The following is a 23,199-nucleotide window of genomic DNA, read 5'->3' on the forward strand; positions in this document are numbered from 1 at the left end:
ATAAAGTATATCGCAAAAAAACGAGCATATAAAGTGGCGTGGAATAAAAAGTATATAAAAAAAGTCCCATAAAATTTTAATCGCATATCCAATTGGACTTCTATGGAGTACTTGGGAGTTTAACGGGAGTTCTTAGTACAATCCATTTGTTTGTTTTTTTTAATAGTTGCTCACAAAGTGCAAAACACAAACCGAAAAACACAGTAGGAAATTTTGAAATGCAAGAGCAAAAACCAAAAACGCATAAAAATGAACTCAAAACAGAAATTGGAGTTGGAGAATGAGGGGCGGAAAAACTAACAAAAAAAAAAAAAAGAACTGCACTTTTTCAGTCTTTTATGTAGTTAGCCTGGCACTGATGTTATTATAGCGAGGAATAACCCGGCCTCCTTTAGGCAGCTTTTCAGCTTTCACATTCTCATATTAATGCCGTTCAGATTTGTCCGCGTATCTAAAATAACATGATATGAATGACCTTGATAAAAATAAGCACAAATAAAAGTGTCAGTAGATTAATTTAGGCTCATATCTCGTACACGTGCTGCAGCCAATCAGCAACGAGTAAGTCGTTTGTTCTTTTGTTTTTAGTTAGCTGTTGTGTTTTGGGCATTTCTGTTGTGTCTTTGGTTTTGCTGTTTTGTCTTTGGCATTTCTGTTGTGTCTTTTCGCTGTTTTGATTTTATTTTGCTGCTCTGTCTTTGGTTTTGCTGTTGTGTTTTGCTTTTGCTGCCGTGTTCCCGAATTTGATGTCATCGTTTTGGCTTTGCTGTTGTGTTTTTGAAGTTGCTGCTCTGTCTTTGGTTTGTGAATGTGTTCTCCAAACGAACCACCATAAAACATGGTCTGATTTCTTCTTGTTTTTCCTGCCTATGAAACACAACAATAGTGAATATCAGTAGTGAGGGAGTAACTTGGGCTACATCACACACCATGTGACCATTTGCAGCACACCTAACCTTGGATGAATTGTGTAGTTACAATTTTGATGAATTGTGTAGACATTCTTCTAAAAGAAAATTCTTTTAGACTGAACGCTTTTCTTTTGCAGCGGGTGTTAAGCAGCTCATACGGTTCGTGTTTGTCTTTTAGTGCAGCTCGAATAAACGGTGGAGTTTATTTACACCGTTGGTGATTAAACTTCAGCTAAATGTGTAGGTGTTCCTTTTTTATTGGTGTTTCCTTGAAGATAAACAGGATAAATAAAAAGCATGTGTGACCTATTAGTAATGTTGATTGCAGACATTGATCATTATTTTTTGCTCAATCCAGTTCTTCAGTAAATTAATTGGTAAGGCTGTGAAAGACATGTCTGTATAGGCAGGGAAGAAAATCCAAGAGAACCTTCATAGAAAAACAACAGGTTAGGTGGGTCAAGAATGCTTGATTTATGTTCTTGGACAAGGACTGTAGCGGTCTAGACTGAATCCCTTTAACAGACCTGCTGCACACTGAGTTTCCAACCTGAAACACAGGTATTGCAACTGGCTATATTGTTAGAGTTTTTTCCCCACCTCTGTACCCTGTTACCATAGTTACCCCGTATACCTTGAACATTACACTTGTTTTATATTATCATTTCAGCAATAATCATCCCCAAGTGCATTTGCCACTGAAGATGCAGATCTAAAAACTCTTCATTTTTCAGTGCAACAGATCAGCTATTAAACTCTCTAATGCCAGATTTTAAATGGTGGCAAATAATCCCTTATTCAAAATTCCAATAGGATTCTTATGATTTTCTTTTTAAATTAGGTATTCAATTGTAGTTCCATGTATGAAATGGGATTCAATGTGAGTTCATAGTACATTGGGTAATCAAATGGGTTATTCATCGGAATATGTATTTCTATAGAGTCCTTATTGTATATTTATGGATTAGCGATTGGAATATGATCTGTTTCTCTAGAGTCCTTATTGGATATTTATGGACTACCCATTAGACTATGGCTTTATTTCTCTGGGGTTTTATGTCTTAGTCATTATGTGATATGTAGATTACATTCTAATCTCTTATGTGAGTTATATGTAGTGGGAGTCTCGTATGGACTTTATTTGACTGTATTATTATTATTATTATTATTATTTAATTGGTTTTATAGGAATTTTATTTGGGTGCTCTGGGTGCTTCATGTGAATCTGGGTATCTTTCATGGCAGGCTATATAGAACAGGCTGTATACAGTAACTCAGGGATGCCAATATGATTCCCATGGGAAGTTTCAGTAGTTGTTTTTTGCCTCTCAGTTCCTGGGTTCCAGATTTTTTACCCTTAGCTTGGGCTTGGCTGTCTGTGTGGAGTTTCACATGCATCTCAGTGTCGGAGTTGATTTCCTCGGGGTTCTGACCTCCCAAAAACATGCCCGTCAGTGGATTAGCTATGCAAAAAAGGTGTGAAAGCGTTTATTGTATTGTATTGAATGAACAGTCATGACCATAAATATATTTCTGATCCAACTTTCTTTGAACGAAGTCTCTTTGAAATATTCCATGCGTACTACCGTTTCGAAGGACTGAAAGCTTTCCTCCAACTTCAGCTTGATCAAAAGCAGTGTGTATTGATCTTGCATTGAACTGATATATATTTATAGAGCATACATTAAGTAAGAGAATATGTCAGCCATATTTGAATTTAACGGTTGCCTTACATACTAGAATAAACTCTTTTTCTACATAGATTGTTGGTCACTATAACGGAACCAATAAGGAAATTATGTGGTCGGCTACAGAGAGGATTCAGTGGCCAAAGGGCTGCCCACCACTCGATGAGCCTCGATGTCTGGTCTCGTGTGAAGGTAAGGCGAAATGCATGATTTAAAAAAAACCCCACATTTTCTTTTAGTGATTTGCAGCATAAGCATATCTCCTAGGAAGTAGACATACAGTTAATGGTATCCTATATGGGTATAGTTAAAAACATCACAAAACAGAAGATTTCCAGGTGTGTATAATTTTTTTTTTTTTAGATACGAATCACCTCACGGTTCAGCTGTTCTTGTGCAGTACCTCGACAGGGTGGGCCCTTTCAACTTTTGTTAATAAACTGTTGGACCAGGCATAACATTATTTAAATTGCCAAGGTTTTAATTTGTCGTTTTGACTTTTTGTTTAGAGGAATTTTGCAAGTGATTGAGCGTTTTCCCAATTCACCAGATTTTTGGCAGTTGTGTAGTCTGTTGTGTATGAGTCACTGAAACCGCCGTGGCAGCAAATTCATACCTGACTATTTGAGAAAATCTTAAACTGTGAACAGAGTATCAGGCATGTAAGAGATTAGGGTTGGGCCGGGGGGGGGGGGGGGGGGGGGGGGGGGTTGTTCTTTCAAAAAATGTTATCAGTACTTTAAAACTTTTAGAACATTTCACTTTAAAAACATTGCATTCAGCTTTTAATTGCTTCAGTTTGAAAAGTATGTGAATGTATTTAAACATGAGCCCATAATCTTACACAACTATGGACAGTCTAAGTATTAGCAGAAGCGCTATCAAAATATCAGAAGTAATTGCATACCTTTATCTCATATTTTAATATTTTAGATTTGTTTTTATTTACTGATCTGTGACATTTAGTCAAAACGGTTAAGCAAACACATTTTTTGATAGGCTTAAATGATTAAGAGTGAAAGGTAAATATAAGTAAATGGCAAAAAAAAAAAAAAACCAGTAAAAAATTGTAAATACATGCCACTTTTTTCATGATACTATTATGGAAGAAATTTTTTCATACTATTATGTTTCAAAAGTAACAAATGGTCATACGGAGTAAAAAAAAAAAAACCTCATACATTAGGCTATAGAAATCCAAAGGAAATAATTTTATTTAATTTATAATTGCATTTGTATGATTTAATTGAACTGAATCGATACAGCGATTCAAATTGAATCACAAACGAAAGATTCAGACCGAATCATCTCACACAGGTTTCCACTGAGGTTTCAAATGTAAATTCTTTTGCCCGTGGCTGTTTAACATTCTTCACTTTATTATGTTTGATAGATAGTTTGAAGTGTAAATATTGCTTTCATTTTCCAGACCAGATTCCTGTCCTCGGAATTGTTGCTGTGGGCTCCGGTCTTGCCCTCATCATTTTTGGAATGTCAAGCTTTCTCATTTACAGGTACGTTTATGGCTTTGAATTAGTCAATTTTGCAGGTTTCTTTTCATTAATACATTTTTTTTTTTTTTAAATGGGAATCCTAGGAAAGATTTTATTCAGAGGTCCTGTAGGTCCCAGGATTTACAAGATTTACAAATTTTACGTGGAGATGTGGAGAGTCTAAATAGTTCAGGGCTGGAATGTATAAACACTAACAGCATTCTGGCGTAGAGAAAATACATCTAATCTGCATCAATTTCACATCAGAACTCCCAGCCTTAGCATTCATATGTGGACAAGGTTGTTTTTTTTTTTTCTTCTTGTGATCGTGATCCATAAATAAGTTGTGTTCTCTAAAACAAGTAGCTGGGAAAGTATCAGTGAAAACTAAACAAGAAGTATTACTGTGGACTGATGGATTACATTTAAATGCATTTAAGTGTTGTCACTGTGAGATAAATATTTATGTTCATGGATAATACTCTAAATATTGTAATTTTAGGTTGGAAAAGCCTTTCCTGAACTTCTTATAAATCTATCATTAGGGTTTTTCAGAAGTTAGAATGTACTACTATACACACACACACACACACACACACAACTGCTTTCAGGAGTTAAGTCTGTCACAGTTATTGCTTAATTGCTTTAATTATATGAGCTGATAATGGTTCATCACACAACATATAAAGGTTATACACATACATATACATATAAAGGTTATACACACATATACATATACATATAAAGGTTATACATATACATATAAAGGTTATACACGCACATATAGATATAAAGGTTATACACACACACACATATACATATAAAGGTTATACACACACACATATACATATAAAGGTTATACACATATATACATATAAAGGTTAGTGCTCAATGAGTTCAACTTTATAATGAAATTTCTTTGTGTTGTTGTATAATCGTGCTATTTTGTGGAGTTGTAACCTGGCTGTTCTTGCTAAAACCTGTTGCAGATGACTTTTGGGGGCCAAATTTTGCGTAACGTTTACCCTTTGCTTATAGTCTAAAAGTCTGTGTATGGCTGTACATGATTATATTGCTTATACTATGAGTGGTATATCGTTGAGTAATTTGTCTCAGTGACAATTGTTGTACAGTTATTTTATCATATGATACGATATTGATTTGTATTATCTGTGGACCGATTGATTTCTTTTATACATTCAGTGTTGTTTTAAACCTCACTGTTGTGTGCTTCAGTGTTCGCATTCCTATCCTTCTCAGTTTCGCCATCGCTCGTCTTCTCTTTTACTCAAAAAAAAAAAATGCTTACAGCGTGAGTTTGTTGTTTTGTCCAGACAAAATCCATTATGTTAAAGATGTATAATTAGGAATAAGATCACGCTGATAAGTCAATGGTGTGAGGTGAAGTTTTGCAGGAAGGCAATGTGAGCGGTTTAATGGTGCGAGAGTGGGCTATTTGGGAAGGAGGAGTCGGGGGGTACTGAAGGTATTCACATATGGGATTCATGAAACAATAAGTCGAGTGTGGAATGCTTCCCTTTGCACCCAGACCTGCTAATAGCAGTAAACCGAGTACCTTTAAATAGAAAAGAAGAGCATGTGTCTATCTATGTGGGTGTCTGAATCAAGGATAAGCCTTATGGAGACTCGCTTCCCAAAACATTGGCTTGATTTTGCATTTTATTTTCAACAAATTTGAATCACCCAAGTTATGATTTAGTGTCATAACTACAGACCCTTCCTATTTGTTTTGCTGTAGTTACTAAATAATAAGCTGGGGATTTAAGGGGGGAATTGCATACTATGCATGAAGTATTTTTAGTTCCTACTGAGATAAATACAGCTCTCAGCACCCATGTGATCTATGTTAATGAAAGAGCTGACAGTTTTACTGTCTCAATAATAATAATACTACTACTAATAATAATGATGAGGGCATTTTAATTTGATGAACCCCTAAATAAATTCTATTTGGAATCTTTTTTTTTTTTTTTTTTTTTTTTTTTTTTTTTTTTTTAACTATTAAACCCCTGCCAAGGTTTTTCCCTTGTTCCAGCCTAGAAAAACAAATAACGGTGGGTCTTTTGGGGCAGACCAGGGTGGCTACAAAGGGGAGTTAAAAAAACCCCAGTTGAAATGCAAACGCTGCAGTATCCCAGCCTCGACATCTGGAAGTGTTTTGCACCTTTTAGATTGGAATGTGTGAGCTTTGCTCTTTTCTCTCCATCTCTCTTTCGCTCATTCTCTCTCTTTCTCTGGCTGAACAACAAACCGTCTCGTTTTGAAATCCTACCAAGGCGATGTCCGTGTTAATGTCAGGATGAGCGATTTCGGTTCGTCCGAGCTTGCTGGGGAAAAAGCAGGTCCGGAGAGAGCAGCTCCAGCTGTGTCGATCCATTTGGGAAGTGTCCACGTGTTTATGCACATGGCGGAGTGGACATCCAAGTTTACTCATGGTCAAAAATAACAGGAGAGAAAAGCCGTGACCCTGAAATGGCTCTGACGATTAATCAGAACTTCAGTTAATGTTCACATCGAAAATCAGAAAAAATGTGTCATCGGTGATTGTGCTATGGTTGCTGGTGCCATAGCACTCATCCGGGTAGTTCGGTTTCCTCCCCCAGTCCAAAGACATGCGCTGTAGTCTGATTGGCATTCCCAAATTGTATGTGAATGTAGCATGTGAATATGTGTGTGTTTGTGCCCTGTGATGTTTTGGCACCCAATCCGGTGTGTCCCTTGCCTTGTACCCCAAGTACCCTCGGTAGGATAAGTGGAATGGAAAGTGGATGGATGAATGTTTGTCTAATCTTCACCTGCTCACTTTCAGTGCCCAGTGTAGCCTCAGATTCCGGTTAGTGTATATCGTAATATAAAGTACATTTTATCGAGTCGTTATTAAAAACAAGCCGTTTTCCTAAACAGTCCTTTCGCTGAAATCTAATGCGAAGCTCTGTTAATCCAGGCATGCTCAACTCATATTTGCGAAGAATCATAAGCTTCTAACATGACTGAATGGCAGCATCAGCTATCTTTTAATACTTAACCATTAATGATTCGTTGATGGCTATAAATAAGGCAATATAATGGTGTTTCATGTGACCAGGTTTGACTACCGCTACAGACTCGGAACAGATGAGACCCATCTATTTTGAAGTTGATTCAGCATACTTTTGTGTCTGTTAGACTTTAAACATCCTGTTTTCGTCGTCGGATTTTGTTTAAACAAGCCAAGCTGTCAGTTCGCTAGCCAGACCAGAGAGGGTACTTAAAGTGGAAAAAAAAAAATCTATGAAAGTCTGTTAAAACTCTGTCCTCCTGACCTAATGACTCTGATGATCTGCCTTCAGAGGTTCGGCTGCAGAAGCCGAGCTGGTTCGTGTTTATTTGGTATTTGTCTCATATGTTTTTCAGCTCGGTATGTACTCGGGTATGGACCGTTAAAATATCTTCCGCCTGTTGAAGATCCCTGTGCTTATCCATCATAACCTCATTTACACATAACAGTACTTTGTATTTATTGTTTCCTTTAAAAAAAAACAAGAACTCTATATTACCTAAAGTGGCCCAGTTCTGTGGGAAAACTGCAAACCTGGCACCTCTGGTTGTGACTTCAAGTTCCATAAGAGACATAGTTGGATCTGGGAGCAAGCCTGTTACTTTTCAGCTTCCTCAGTTATGAGTCGTTTGGATAAAATCATCTGTCAATACAATAAAAGCAGAAGGTTTTTGTCACTGTGTTGCACTCTTCAGGAAGCTGAAGTTGGAGAAGGAGCTGGCTGGAATGCTGTGGAGAATTCGATGGGAGGATCTGCAGTTTGAAAGCCCCAACAAATACCACAGGCGCGCTGGCAGCCGCCTCACTCTTTCCCAGGTATCTTTCATTCCACTCCTTTATCCTCATATCTGGTGGGCGGTTTAGCGCTGATTCCTTTCCCAGCTGGACTCAGCCTGTATCCCATGCCGTCCATTTTGACAACTTTCTTAGTCCTGGTTTTATAACTACAATAAGTAGGGCTAACATCTTACTCCAAGTTTGTCCACACGCCACTTGGTTGTTGTTTTTTTAGAACTTGGCTGCTGTTAGAACTACTTAAAAGCCCCATTTTTGGGGATTTACAACCGCCGTTTAAAATTATAAACATAGCTTATTTTAGTGAAAGTGCCAGCCAATTTAGCAGCTAACATCCACACTTGACAGGCTCTACTGTACACACGGTCATTTTTAAAACTCCTGAGACGCCTGAGTCATGACTGGCTGTCTCGTTCTCAATAGTTTTGTTGTACGCTAAAATGACTCACTGATTCTGACATTAGTATGATTGCTTAATGATCCAAAATAGCTTTAATGCTTTCTAAACTCTCTGTAGGATTCGGAAACGCTTAATGTCTACTATACTGTGTCGTAGCACACACACACTCACACACACACTCACACACAGTGGGGCTTCATTACAGTTGTTGGGCATATATAAATATATGTTTATTTATATATATATATATGGTGCATATGTTTTTAATGAATTTTCCAAGCTGTAATACTGATATTGGCACTGCTTTCCAATCTGTCCTACCTCATTTTACTGAAAGTATGAGCCAGTCCATGTTAGGTTTAAGTGTCATTTTATTCATTCTGTTTCATTTCAGCTGGAAATTTGCTCCATGTGACATATTTTGTGTTCGAATGTGGATCAGTGTATGCATGAAAATAATGTGGTTGTATAACGTACAATTAATGTGAAGCACTGGAAGGAGTGATGCACCTGAATTCAAATTCACAGCTGAAACCTCGTGCAGGATTTAAAAAAAAAAAAAAAAGTTTATTAATGAGCTCATTTTACTGGGGCATAAATGTGAGTAGTTAAATTACGTTTTCTTAATGCTTTAAAATGAAAAGTCAGTGCTTAACTGAAAAAATGGAATCGAATTATTTGCCAAATATGTCCTGTAAGTAGGACATTACTCCACAAAACCAAGTAATAAAACATAATGTGATATTATAATATTATACAAATAAAAATATAAGTATATGCATATGATCTGCTTATTGACCAAGATGTCAGGCTTTCAGGTTGTAACCTGTAACAGTAAACATTTTTGTGTCAAGATGTTTGCATCTTTACTCTTTCTGCCCACAAAATTTCCAAAAATGACACGTTTTTTGGTGGCCGAAGTGTTGGTGCATCCATACCTAATTCGAAAATTAAAACATTTCAAAATTTCTTTTGTTGTCCCTCTGGGTGAAACCTTTAAAGTTTCCATGTTGAGCCCTACAACAGAGGGTTTTCCTGTCAAAAAGGGTTCCAAGTAGAAACCTTTTAGGAATCCTTAATTATCAGACCAACCCTGAGGCTGGTTGCACCAGGTGGACATACACCTGGTTGAAAGACTAGGCTGGACGTAAAAACGCGTCTTAAGTCTTCTGTGGAATTAATACCTGTTGCACCATCTAGGCGTAGTGCTAAAGTCTTGACTAGTTTTCAAGGTTAAAATAAAACCATGGATACAATGGCGTGTCTAATATTCAGGCTATGTGATCAGCAGGAACCACTCAAGTTCTTCCACTCCAAACTTCGCAAACTATGTCTTCATGGAGCTCGCTATATGCACAGGGACATTGTCATGCTGGAACATGTTTAGGCTCCTTAGTTCCAGGAAAGTTACATCATACAAAACATCCTAGAAAATTGTGTACTTCAAACTGTGTGATACCAGTTTGGAGAAGAAACACATATGGGTGTGATGGTCAGGTGTATATAACCCTTCTTCGCAACACAATACACTCTGTATACTCTGACCAACCCTTACAGACCGAGTAACAGACCAATCCCACAAATTGGTCTTGCTAAATATAACGTTGTAATCCCACACTATGCTGGTTTATCTGAAGCTGAATCAGTTCTGCGTGTTTACGTGTTACAGACGGCAGCATTGATTTGAAAGGCTGCTAACGTTGTGTCCTCTGTGCTCTTTACAGAGGGGTTCCAGCTATGGCTCCTTGATCACAGCGCATGGAAAACATCAGCTGTTTGCAAAAACAGGCTATTTTAAGGTGAGACTGAGTTCTTCTGACATTTTCCTTACCTCCGCTTTTCTACACACCCACACACACGTACATACTCACAGGAGAGAGAAAGAGAGAGAGAGAGAGAGAGAGAGTGAGTGGAGGAGGTATATATATATATATATATATATATATATATATATATATATATATATATTGATGTGAAAAAGTATTTTTCTTCTGTTTTTTTCTTATGTATATTTCACAAATTAAAACAAAATCTAAGATAAAATGAAGGCAACCTGAGTAAACACAAGCAAAAAAGTTATCCAATACAAAATCCAATACCCCATAGTGACTAATTCCCCAAATCTATGAAACTGCATTCATTCAGCTGGACTACACGCAACCAGCAACCGGGCCGGATTACTGCAATCCCGGTTCAATCAAATCAACAATTCAATAGAACTTTTTCAACAGCATGAAGCTGGTTAAAAAGTCTTAAGAAATTCCAGAAATGATGAGGAAGACGCTGATTGAAATATATCAGTCTGGGAAGTCTGGTGGTGGCAGTGTGATTGTGTGGGGATGCGTCGCTGCTTAAGGGTCTGGGCAACTTGCAATAATTGAGGGAAACATGAATTCTGCTCTCTACCAGAAAATCCTAAAGGAGAATGTCCAGTCTTCAGTCTGTAAGTTGAAAATCAAGCGCAACTGGATTATGCAGCAAAACAATGATAGCATAGGAGTAAATCCTAGTCCTAGAAGTAAGTGAAAGACTGATCTCCAGTTATCGGAAGCGTTTGGTTGCAGTTATTGCTGCTAAAGGTGGCACAACCAGATTTTAAGTTTAAGGTTTAAGTTTTAGGTATTGTGTGTTTACTCAGGTTGAATTTGTTTTATGTTGTATTTCGTTTGAAGATTTAAATGATTAAGTATGAGATATACACAGAAGGAAAAGAAATCAGGATAGGGGCTAAGAAATCAGGACATATATATCCTGATTCCTTAGCCCCCATCCTGATATATGTGTGTGTATATATATAAGGAGAGAGAGAGAGAGAGAGAGATCCAGACAGACAGTCACTATATTACTCTGTGATCGCATTATATTGCACCATTGCTGTGTGTTGGCGCGACTGCTAACTGCTCTGTGTTTGTTGTACTAAATGAACGGATTAGTGATGTCAGTACACCAGCAATAACAGCAAAGAGCCCTGGAGGTGAATGTGCATTTACTCAGAAGCAATTTGAGACCATTTTCAGAGGTGGAACAATTGCCCTTCTGTTAACAGTTCTGTTCATTCCAGTTACATCATGCATACAATAAACGGTACGTAAGAGTTGCACACCTTAACCCTAATGAACGTCCAGCGCTCTGAAAGCTCACACATCTCACAGAGGCTCATTAAGGAAAAGTGCAGCTTAAATGACATGTAAGGATAATTCAGCCATTGTATAAACTCTTTAGACAAACTCATTTTACAGAGTGATCGAGGACAGAGCTGTAATAGTTCCAGAAACCTTACATCTTTGCCAGACAAATTGTCTTTCAGCCAAAAAAAAAAAGGGGTTTATTTTGACTTCTCGTATTTTGCTTTCCACTCGTATCTATATACAAGCATTTTTCCTTAATCAGAATTTCTGCTTGTCCTTGAAAAAAAAATAATAAATCTTCATTTGTCTGAAATTACACTGAATCTTAAATTCAAATTTACATGGACTTAAATGTCAACCTGTTCACACTCTGAAATAAAATATCATTTATAGCCATTTAAAAAACGAGTGTGTCACGTTACACAGTTGTTCCTTCATTATCGCATGTAACACAAAGCGACAGATATGTCGAGGTTAATGCGAGGTTAAAAGCGCGTTCTTTTAATTGCATTCTAGATTTTCCTTATGAATTAATATTAATATGTAATTATTTGTATTCTGTAACTATATTATTATATTTTATTGCTAACTTTGTAACTAAATCTATCAGGGCTAGAGAGTGAGAGGTTGATAGCAAAACTCTGACTTCATGGTTTAGGCTCTATCTAAACTATCTTTTCACATTAGATGAAGAAGCATTTATTTGTCACATTAAAGAACAGTGAAATTCTTTTTTTCGCATATCCCAGCTTGTTAGGAAGTTGGGGTCATGATACAGCGCCCCTGGAGCAGATAGGGTTAAGGGGCTTGCTCAAGGGCCCAACAGTGGCAGATTGGCTATGCTTGACCTCGACCATCTGTTCAGTAACCCATTAAGTGTTGAGCCACCACTGCACAAAGTGTTTCATTTTCAGTCCTTTGTTCTATTTGGGATGCAAACTATTGCACTCACTGGGTAATATACAGTGAGGGAAAAAAGTATTTGATCCCCTGCTGATTTTGTACGTTTGCCCACTGACAAAGAAATGATCAGTCTATAATTTTAATGGTAGATTTATTTGAACAGTGAGAGACAGAATAACAACAACAAAAATCCAGAAAAACGCATGTTATAAATTGATTTGCATTTTAATGAGGGAAATAAGTATTTGACCCCTCTGCAAAACATGACTTAGTACTTGGTGGCAAAACCCTTGTTGGCAATCACAGAGGTCAGACGTTTCTTGTAGTTGGCCACCAGGTTTGCACACATCTCAGGAGGGATTTTGTCCCACTCCTCTTTGCAGATCTTCTCCAAGGCATTAAGGTTTCGAGGCTGACGTTTGGCAACTCGAACCTTCAGTTCCCTCCACAGATTTTCTATGGGATTAAGGTCTGGAGACTGGCTAGGCCACTCCAGGACCTTAATGTGCTTCTTCTTGAGCCACGCCTTTGTTGCCTTGGCCGTGTGTTTTGGGTCATTGTCATGCTGGAATACCCATCCACGACCCATTTTCAATGCCCTGGCTGAGGGAAGGAGGTTTTCACCCAAGATTTGACGGTACATGGCCCCGTCCATCATCCCATTGATGCGGTGAAGTTGTCCTGTCCCCTTAGCAGAAAAACACCCCCAAAGCATAATGTTTCCACCTCCATGTTTGACGGTGGGGATGGTGTTCTTGGGGTCATAGGCAGCATTCCTCCTCCTCCACACGGCGAGTTGAGTTGATGCCAAAGAGCTCCATTTTGGTCTCATCTGACCACAACACTTTCACCCAGTTGTCCTCTGAATCATTCAGATGTTCATTGGCAAACTTCAGACGGGCATGTATATGTGCTTTCTTGAGCAGCGGACCTTGCGCGCGCTGCAGGATTTCAGTCCTTCACGGTGTAGTGTGTTACCAATTGTTTTCTTGGTGACTATGGTCCCAGCTGCCTTGAGATCATTGACAAGATCCTCCCGTGTAGTTCTGGGCTGATTCCTCACTGTTCTCATGATCATTCCAACTCCATGAGGTGAGATCTTGCATGGAGCCCCAGGCCGAGGGAGATTGACAGTTCTTTTGTGTTTCTTCCATTTGCGAATAATCGCACCAACTGTTGTCCCCTTCTCACCAAGCTGCTTAGCAAAGGTCTTGTAGCCCATTCCAGACTTGTGCAGGTCTACAATCTTGTCCCGGACAACCTTGGAGAGCTCTTTGGTCTTGGCCATGGTGGAGAGTTTGGAATCTGATTGATTGCTTCTGTGGACAGGTGTCTTTTATACAGGTAACAAGCTGAGATTAGGAGCACTCCCATTTAACAGTGTGCTCCTAATCTCAGCTCGTTACCTGTATAAAAGACACCTGGGAGCCAGAAATCTTTCTGATTGAGAGGGGGTCAAATACTTATTTCCCTCATTAAAATGCAAATCAATTTATAACATTTTTTTACATGCGTTTTTCTGGATTTTCTTGTTTTTATTCTGTCTCTCACTGTTCAAATAAATCTACCATTAAAATTATAGACTGATCATTTCTTTGTCAGTGGGCAAACGTACAAAATCAGCAGGGGATCAAATACTTTTTTCCAGCACTGTGTGGGGGGTTCGGAGGGGTGGGCGGTTAGTCACAAACCTACTGTTAGCTATCTGTCGTTGCGACACACTCATATTTGATTGCAAATGTGTTTGACAATGACTCCAAAGCGGTGACTTTTCTCGAAGACGCTTGAATTTGTACAGCCAAAAAAAATGTACGTATTTTTTGCTGCTGACTAAAAACAGGTTTTACACTTGGCATGCCTTACTATTTCCACTGAATGCTGCATTAAATTAGCTTTGGAGTAGGACTAAAAATTGTGAAAAAATCTATATATTTATCTTGAGGATTCCATGATGCTTTCTTGAATGAATAATGAATAATACCGCTTGAGTTTCTTTCTCAACCCACATGAACACTAACACGTTTCTGATTTATTTTTTTGACCTCTCACAGGGAAACCTGGTGGCAATCAAGCACGTGAACAAGAGGATCGAGTTGACAAGACAAGTGCTGTTTGAACTGAAGCATGTAAGGCAAGAGGTTTGTTTATTCGGTGTGTGAGTATGTGTGTGTGAGAGCATGCGCGTGAATGTGTGTGTGTATGGGTAAAGTGTGTGTTATCTTGCTGTTTACGACCACTCAGTAACCTCAGTGCACTGTGTCCTGTGTGGTAAAAAAAACATATTCCCCTTTCACATCCACATTATAAGGTGTATGTGTGTGTGTGTGTGTGTGTGTGTGTGTGTGTGTGTGTGTGTGTGTGTGTGTGTGGTGGGGGAAGTTGTTGGGGAAGGGGGTGGAGAACAGCCTGAGGCCGTGGAAAAAGAGGGAGAAATGCTGGACACTGTGTTTCAAAGAGCTGAAAAATAGCCAGCAGTCTCTGTGAAAGTACTGGAAAAAGGCCTTAAGTAAAAATATTTAAAAAAAAAAAAAAAAAAAAAAAAAAAAAAAAAATTAAAAGAAATTTCCCAGCAATCTGCTCCAGAAACAGCACACGACTACGTCAGCATCCGAACTGCATGTCCTATACTGTCCACCATCTGTATATGATCTAACACTTTCATATTTCAGACACATCATCGTTGCTACAGTGCAAACATAGATAACAGCTCCATTGTTGTTGTTGTTTTTTCTCTCAAAATTGAACGAGCCAAAAGAAGACTGCAGCTAATGGCAGGCACTAAGCAATATGTTCTACACACGTCTCTCAAAGTAGGGTATAGTGACCCCCATCTGTGGGAGCCTGCAATTTTATTATTTATTTTTGTGACACAACAGTGGTGAGTCATGTCATCTGCGATATTGCTTAGAGTATTACAAAACAAAAAGGTTCCTCAAGGCTTCTTCAGAAAATTATTATTGATATAAATTATACAAACGATGATGTTTATAATATTTCATTAATAATGGAAAATGTTCCATTATTAAAATAAATAACTACAAGCGTACACGTTTGACTAATGGGCCTACTATTTGAAAAGCTGGACGGTGGTTTTAAACTAAATCAGTGCAGCAATCATAAGGGGTCCAAGAACTTTATTTCATACTGCTCTCTGCACTATGCACCTCCAGGATTTAATAGCGGTGTGTGCAGGATTGCACAGGTTTGATTGGCGAAAACACGATAGGGAAGAAGTAGTAAAGTTTCAGCAGGGGGAATATTATGTAGCTCCCCAACAGGGAGGTGATTATGTAGGTCAAAGGCTATGATAACTGTCCTTAGCCTGGGGACGGTGAAGAGATGCTTTTCGTCAGTGCACCTTTGAAAACACAGGGTTTCGAGGTTGCTGAGATCGTATCAGCTGAGAACAAAACAATATTTGAATAACCTGTATTTATTCCCATTTGTCTTGTCCTAATTTGTGTACTGGGCTCTATGTAGAATTATCCCTGAAAAACAAATCACTGAAAGTGCTTGTACGCTGTTGGTTATAGATGAGAGACGTCCAGTTCAACCACCTCACCAGGTTTATTGGTGCCTGTATTGATCCTCCAAACGTCTGCATCGTGACTGAGTATTGCCCCAGGGGTAGCTTACAGGTAAATAACTGCTTTCTTGACACTATTGTACACATTTCTTGTCTGTTTGCTAAATTTGAGATATTTGTATATCAATTTTCACATCATTCACAAGATGCTAGAATATGTGAATGTATAACTATATGGAAAACATTTCAATGTATTGTATTTTTAGCCTTTCATTTGTGTGGTAATTTAAATGATTTTGAATTTGATCATTTTTTAATTAAATAACTGGTTAAAGACTTCTGTCTTCGGGTGTTGTGCTGCTTTTTTGGCTCTTATGTAGTATTTAATCCTGTGAGGTTAGCTCATGTTAGCTATAGCAGTTTGTGAATGTAATTGACTAAGTTTTATAAATGTTAATACTACTAATATTAGCCAGGTGACTATCAGGATTTCTGACAGGATCGTTAGATCATATTCAATAACGTTAGCACTTTCACAGCTTAGCCAGACAGCTAGCTAATATTTGTTGTGGCTAACATTGGCAGTAAAAATGATACCATTTTCTAACATGACCTAGAAATCCTGTCTTATGTTAGCTAACTGACTAACGTTAGTGCTGAAGGTTATTAACATTTATGAATATGACCTAACATCCTGTCAGAAATCCTGTCTGGTTAGCAAATGTTACCTAGCTTGGGTAGCATTGAAAATTCTTACATTTATTGATATGACCTAGAATCCTGTTAGAGATTATGTCAGCTAAGCTTATATGAGCTGTAATTAGCAGTAATCGCTGATATTAGCAGTAAGAGTTCTTAACATTTAGGAATATAATTTCAAAATCCTGTCAGGTTAGCAAATGTTAGCTAGATGTCTAGCGTTAGCAGTAAATGATAACATTTGTGATTATGGCTTAAAATCCTGTCTGAAATCCTGTCAGGGTAATAATATAATCTGTAGAAAGTATGTACGATTATGAATACTAGTGACTTTCTTCTTGCTACCTGAAGACTTCCATGTATGGTCTTAAAGCCGTGCAGATAGACCTTATTGGTTTAGCAAATACTTTTCATTGCTTGCATACAATTTCATTACTTGCATACACCTTCATTCCACAATGAACCACCGTAATCCAATTCAGATTCTCATTAAGGACATAAATGACTCAAAGGTCTTTGTTTGGATGTCCACACCATTGATTTCAGTTTTGTTCTTGCAGGACATTTTGGAAAATGAGAGCATCAATCTGGACTGGATGTTCCGCTTCTCACTGATCAATGACATTGTCAAGGTTTGCAATTTGCCAATGCATTCACCCTTATCAAAACGATGCACTACTTAATAGCTTTCTCAACAACACATATTCCCAGAAGAAACCGAATTCATGCAGTAAATAATTGGTTAAGCTGAAAGGATTTTAATAGTCGTAATACCCAGACTAGCCATTGGCTTTGTGTTGCCTTGGTGATTTACGTGTGTCAAAGGAGCCCCATTATTGATCGAAAAGAGATCGAATAATGGTACTTTTGAAAGTCGGGTAGAAAAGTAATTTAGTGCAAATTCTTCCCTTCTTTTTGGAAGCCGAGACACACAAAAACCCAGGCTTTCAGTGAAAACGGTGGTTTGCATATAGATGACTTAAGTAATCAGCCAACATAGGGAGAATACTGGGGGGGAGGGGAGAGGATTGTACTTTGGGTTTTATTTTTGTGTGACAGACAAAATCACATAAATTATGGTAATCTTTACTTACCTTTTAGTTTAGAAAGTCTTTTAATGGAGAAAATATTGCAGATAATAGTTTTTTGAGTGACCTGTTTATGGTCTGTTCTTTCCATATTATTTTCATGCTTTAAATTTCAAGCTTTAAGCTAAAAACATGCTAAAAACACGAACAATTTCATGATTTAAACATGCTTTTTACATGTATTTTGATTTTTTTTAGCTCAAGAACACTGCTGATGTATTGTATTCTCTGCTTCATTTAGCCTAAAAAAAATATGAGAATAAACGAAGGTAAGTCAAATTTGGCAAAACTCGTAACACTGCGTTATGTCTTTTGCTGGCAGGGAATGAACTATCTGCATAACAGCTACATTGGTTCCCATGGAAATTTGAAATCGTCGAACTGCGTGGTGGACAGTCGCTTTGTCCTGAAAATTACAGATTACGGTCTGGCGAGCTTTCGGTCGCCCAATGAGAATGAAGACTCGCATGAACTTTATGCAAGTAAGCAAATGCTAAGCTAAAAATACAGACGTTCAGTGTTAGTAATTAACATCTGTGAAATATTTCAAAATTTTGGTTTATTCGCTCGAAAGCCAGAAAAGGGAAGAATGAATCAAAAGGATTATTGTCTGTTAATGCTTTTATATTTCAGGAAAACTATGGACAGCTCCAGAGTTACTGATATATGACAGACCTCCACCACAGGGAACCCAGAAAGGAGACGTGTACAGTTTTGGTATCATCTTGCAGGAGATAGCTTTGAGATATGGGCCGTTCTATGTGGACGGCATGGATCTGAGCCCGAAAGGTAAGTTATATTTACTCTTTCATATCGTTGGATAGAATACACTCCATATGTGTGCTCACATCGGACATGGTGAGCCAAGCCCAAAAGTAGGAGGAGTTTTTAGGATGGCTAGTTATGCTCAATAAAATGCTGTGTGAAATTCACAGGGGAAAAAAAATCAATACACAATAAGCATATAGCTTATTTAATGCTATATATGTGGCATTGTTGCTACTTTTCCCTTCACAGCGTAGTGAAAATAGAGAGGATGTTTGAATGTAATATTTGTCAGATGACAATAAAATACAACAAAAACACCAAACACACAATTTCTGTGGGTAATTCTGAAATACTGTTTGTTTAGACTTTGAGTGCATTATTATTATTATTCCCTATGTAGTGAGTGCACACAGTGAATAAGAAGCCGTTTTTAATTTGGCCTAACCTGAAAATGGTGGGTTTTACATGAAAAGTTGGGTACATTTTAAATAAAAATGAATCTCAAACATTAAACTGTATTATATGTGAGACATTGGCAAAAACAAAAAACTTTATACAGTCACTACACTACTCCTGAATCACAGTGCTGTTGTTTCCAGTAGAAAAGACATTAATCAGGAATATTCTGTGACGACTTTTTGGCTAATCCTTGATAACCATTTTTGGAAGTAGAAACAATAACAAAATATGGAACAGTGGTTCATTTACCAAGCTGTGCATGTGCGTTTATTTATGCTCATGCAGATGTTCTGTGTTTCAGAGATAATCCAGAAAGTGCGGAATGGCCAGAAGCCCTATTTTCGTCCCACGACGGATAACTCACGCCACTGCGAGGAGCTGACTACCCTGATGGAGAACTGCTGGGCAGAGGATCCCACCGAGCGCCCAGATTTCAGCCACATCAAGATCTTCATCACCAAACTCAACAAGTGAGTGCTGCTGCTAATGTGCATTGCCAAACTGGCCTGACAGCCTGGAGCTTTGGCATGATTCGGGTTTTTCATGTCTACAAAGGAGATAACGCAGGGGTTCCCAAACATTTCCAGGGCAAGGCCCCCCAAATTGCATTAACATTTGACCGAGGCCCCCCTTTTGCAAGATGTCTTTAAAACACGTTAAAAATACAGACTTCTGAATATAATATCCCCATTTTTTATTAATAATTACATCTTACATCTTTACATTACATTACATTAGGAATTGATCGTGTGTGTGTGTGTGTGTGTGTGAGTGTGTGTGTGGTTGTCTGAGAGTGAGAATTTATTTTTCACACCAAATTCTTGAGGCCCCCCGGGCGCCCCCTGGCGGACCCCAAGGGGGTATAGTAGTGTATATTATTGTCATATGAATACATTATGAATGCTGATCTAAACATTCATGAATACCGTATGACTGTTTATGGAAAATGCATTATTCATATAAATGCATTTTCACTCGTCATATAAACTGTAAACCATTCTACCCTGATATAAAAACCCAATACGCTGCTACTACATTTTCTAAATGCCAGTTTTCCTTTTTTTCCTTTTTTGAAACAACAAGCTTTCTAATGAATACGTAGAAATGAATTCATCAGTTGTTGCCTATATCATAATCTTTCAAGGATGTGTTATTTCAAATGCCAAATAAATGTTGTGCAAAATTAATTTTGTCGTTCTGAATAGAATCAAAAATTTCTCATTTAAATTTGCTGTGTGCTATATCTACAACTCTAAAACTATATATAGAAAAGCTTTGCACGTGTGCTTTGTCTTCTTTTAACTTGATAGTTATTACATACATTGAAGATCTTATTGATTAATAAGATCACTGTTTACTATCTGTATAAATAGAGATCTGTGAGATATTTTTTTTGTACCTCCACAGCTTGGTACTTTGGCATTTGATTGATAAATTGTTTCCAATATGGATTAAAAAAAATGTGATTGATGTACTAGGACAACTTGACATGTTAAAACGTTTTGCTAAAACGTTTGCCAGGCATCGTTAATTAATTTAAAAAGGGACCTCTCTTCATAATGAAATGCGGCGGTGGGTAATGGGGATATTTTCGGTATGCAAAAGAATTGAATAAATGAACAATTACGCTCTTTGGCTATTTCTAATCACTAAAAGCTGTTGTAAGTTTGCATACCATACATCATGATTAATGTCATTTACATCCTAAAAAGGCTTTCCTTATCCTCTATGTATTTCACTACATGTATTTCACGCAGTCCAGGTTAAAAGACTTTTAAAAGATCTTTTATTCATCCTCCATCGTTGTTATAAATGTAAATAGGAATTATCACCAAAAAATGCATTTATCAAGGCTTATTCCAGAGTTCAGCTTTTTTCAGACTCATAGTTTTGTAATAGTGCATGTAGGTGTGTGAGTTCTGACCCAGAATAGATCTGAATCATTCAGTGCTCTCAGTTAGGGCACCAACTGAGGATGATTCAACCCACATCTAGATGTCTCGCATAGATTCTCAACCTTACATTTGTAGCACAAGTCTGGAAACTGCCATGTTAAGAGGAACCAGAGTGGACTGAGATCATGATCGCTTCACACAGTAGAGGTACAACATCCTTCTGTTAGTGGTCATTAATCAGCCACAAGCAAATGATTACTCAATAATCACAACAAAATTAAAATGAATAATCTGTGTGGGGAAAAAAAGACAAATCATCCATTCTGATCTGTCAATCCTTGATTCAATCCCTTCAGAAATCCTGCCAGTTTATCAGACATTAGCTAGCCTGCTAGCATTAACAGTGAACATTATTAACATTTATAAATACATCTTTAAGATTCTGTCAGAAATCTTGTCATGTTAGCACACAATGGCTAGCTTGCTAAAGTTAACAGTGTACATATTAGCATTTATATGTATGCAATAAACAGTTCTGTCAGAAATTCTATCAGGTTAGCACAGATTAACTAGCATGCTAGCATTAACAGTGAGTGGTAACATTTCTACAGTATGTACTGTATGTATTAAATCTTCTGACGGGAATCATGTCAGTTAGCTTGTTATATATGTTCTCTTGTTAGTGTTGACAGTATTAATATATATTACAAATTCTGACACAAATCCTGTCATGTAAGCTAGCCTGCTAGCATTAACCGTGAGCGTTATTAACATGTTATAAGTATGTGTTAAAAGTTCTGACAGAAATCCTGTCAATTTCACTCATGTTAGCTAGCTGGCTAACACAATATGTATTGTAGTATGCACATATAGGAATACCAGTGAATTCCTGCTATTAATTAATAACCAATAATCAAGACAAACCCAGTCCTTAATCCTTGAGACAATTCATCCTTTCAAAAAGCCTGTCTTTAAACTAAGAATCTTCTTCTTTTTGTCCATGATGTATTACATATGAAATGATTGTGTTTCTGGGTTTCTGGGATTCTGATTGCTCCTTGTATTTGTGGCAGAGAAGGGAGCACCAGCATCCTCAATAACCTGCTGTCCCGAATGGAGCAGTACGCCAACAACCTGGAGAACCTGGTAGAGGAGCGAACACAGGCCTACTTGGAGGAGAAGAGAAGAGCTGAAAATCTTCTTTACCAAATCTTGCCACAGTGAGAAAGCTTTTTTTGTGTTATTTTGTATCGTGCACATCCGAGTTTCCTAACTGCTGCCAAGCTCTTAACCACAACTTGATGAATGAAAGGTTATTAAGCCCCTTCCCCCCACACACACACACACACACACATACATATACACAAACTCCTTATGATGTACTTTCACTAACAGTTTTTTTCCCTTGTATGCTGAAAATAGCTGATTGTCCTGGCATTGTCCTCTATTTTAGACATAATTATGTAAGCAGGGAGGAACATTAAAGCCAGCTGAAGTGACTGCTGAGGACTGTGGGAACGGCTGAGAATTTTAAGCCCTCTTTGCGAGAAGCAGGAAAATCCACGTCTCTGGCTCTATCATTAATTGATCTTTTTTCCCTTGTGGAAAGAAGGATTTCTGTTGTTATATCGGGAAAGGCTAAGAACCAGAGTTGAGTTTGGCTGCCATGTAGTACACTATTTGAAACGTATGTTTAATTTTATCCCTTGTACATGCGTTTGCCTGAGACATACTACAACTCCTTAGTAGGCCTGTCACAGTTCTGAAATTTTGGGGCCTGGTAAATTGCTCATGGCTGTCCGTGGTTATTATTTTTGGTCCAAATGTATTAGTGTTAGAATTATGCTGGAACCGTGCAGTGATTTTGCTGTTCAGCTTCTTGACCTTTTTTAATATATATATATATATATATATGCTCTCAGTTCAGTAGCAGAGCAGCTGAAGAGAGGCGAAACGGTGCAGGCGGAGGCTTTTGACAGCGTCACCATCTATTTCAGTGACATAGTGGGCTTCACTTCAATGTCTGCTGAAAGCACACCGTTAGAGGTACGTATACGTGTACGAAATTTTTAAAAATCTCTATATATATATTATGATATTATTACATGCTATGGTACATGTCCAGTAGAAATGGTGACTTTACAGCATCAACCATTCGACTAAAGCTGAGCCTAAGGAATACAAGGCTCCTTAAGAAGATGAATGCGTTCTCATATCCTTGGCTTTCCCTCGAGTAAATGTCTTCTTAAAATACGAGCACCTTTTGAGGAAGAAGGCTTAAACTCTGGTGGCCCAATATGGTCTTGAGTTCGTTATATCTCCTGCCAGGAAAATTCCATTCGTTATAGAGGGAGGGATTGGTTATGTGTGTATCAATCTCAAATCATA

The 23,199-nt window shown here is 37.8% G+C and overlaps 1 protein-coding gene across 2 annotated transcripts in view; it reads left to right on the top strand.

Annotated features, from left to right (window-relative positions):
* npr2 (natriuretic peptide receptor 2) overlaps nt 1-23,199 on the top strand; it is a 45,960-nt gene that overhangs the window by 13,692 nt on the left and 9,069 nt on the right. The window contains exons 6-17 of one of the 2 annotated variants that reach the window (XM_047152023.1): nt 2,674-2,791; nt 4,029-4,113; nt 7,846-7,966; nt 10,070-10,144; nt 14,428-14,514; nt 15,910-16,014; nt 17,162-17,233; nt 18,012-18,171; nt 18,323-18,478; nt 19,218-19,386; nt 21,885-22,031; nt 22,734-22,857. In XM_047152023.1, the coding sequence (XP_047007979.1) occupies nt 2,674-2,791; nt 4,029-4,113; nt 7,846-7,966; nt 10,070-10,144; nt 14,428-14,514; nt 15,910-16,014; nt 17,162-17,233; nt 18,012-18,171; nt 18,323-18,478; nt 19,218-19,386; nt 21,885-22,031; nt 22,734-22,857 (1,419 nt within the window). The remainder of the gene's footprint in view (nt 1-2,673; nt 2,792-4,028; nt 4,114-7,845; nt 7,967-10,069; nt 10,145-14,427; nt 14,515-15,909; nt 16,015-17,161; nt 17,234-18,011; nt 18,172-18,322; nt 18,479-19,217; nt 19,387-21,884; nt 22,032-22,733; nt 22,858-23,199) is intronic. The other variant, XM_017459987.3, reaches the window with a different exon arrangement.

Source organism: Ictalurus punctatus, chromosome 28 (assembly GCF_001660625.3).
Source record: "Ictalurus punctatus breed USDA103 chromosome 28, Coco_2.0, whole genome shotgun sequence".
Classification (NCBI taxonomy): domain Eukaryota; kingdom Metazoa; phylum Chordata; class Actinopteri; order Siluriformes; family Ictaluridae; genus Ictalurus; species Ictalurus punctatus.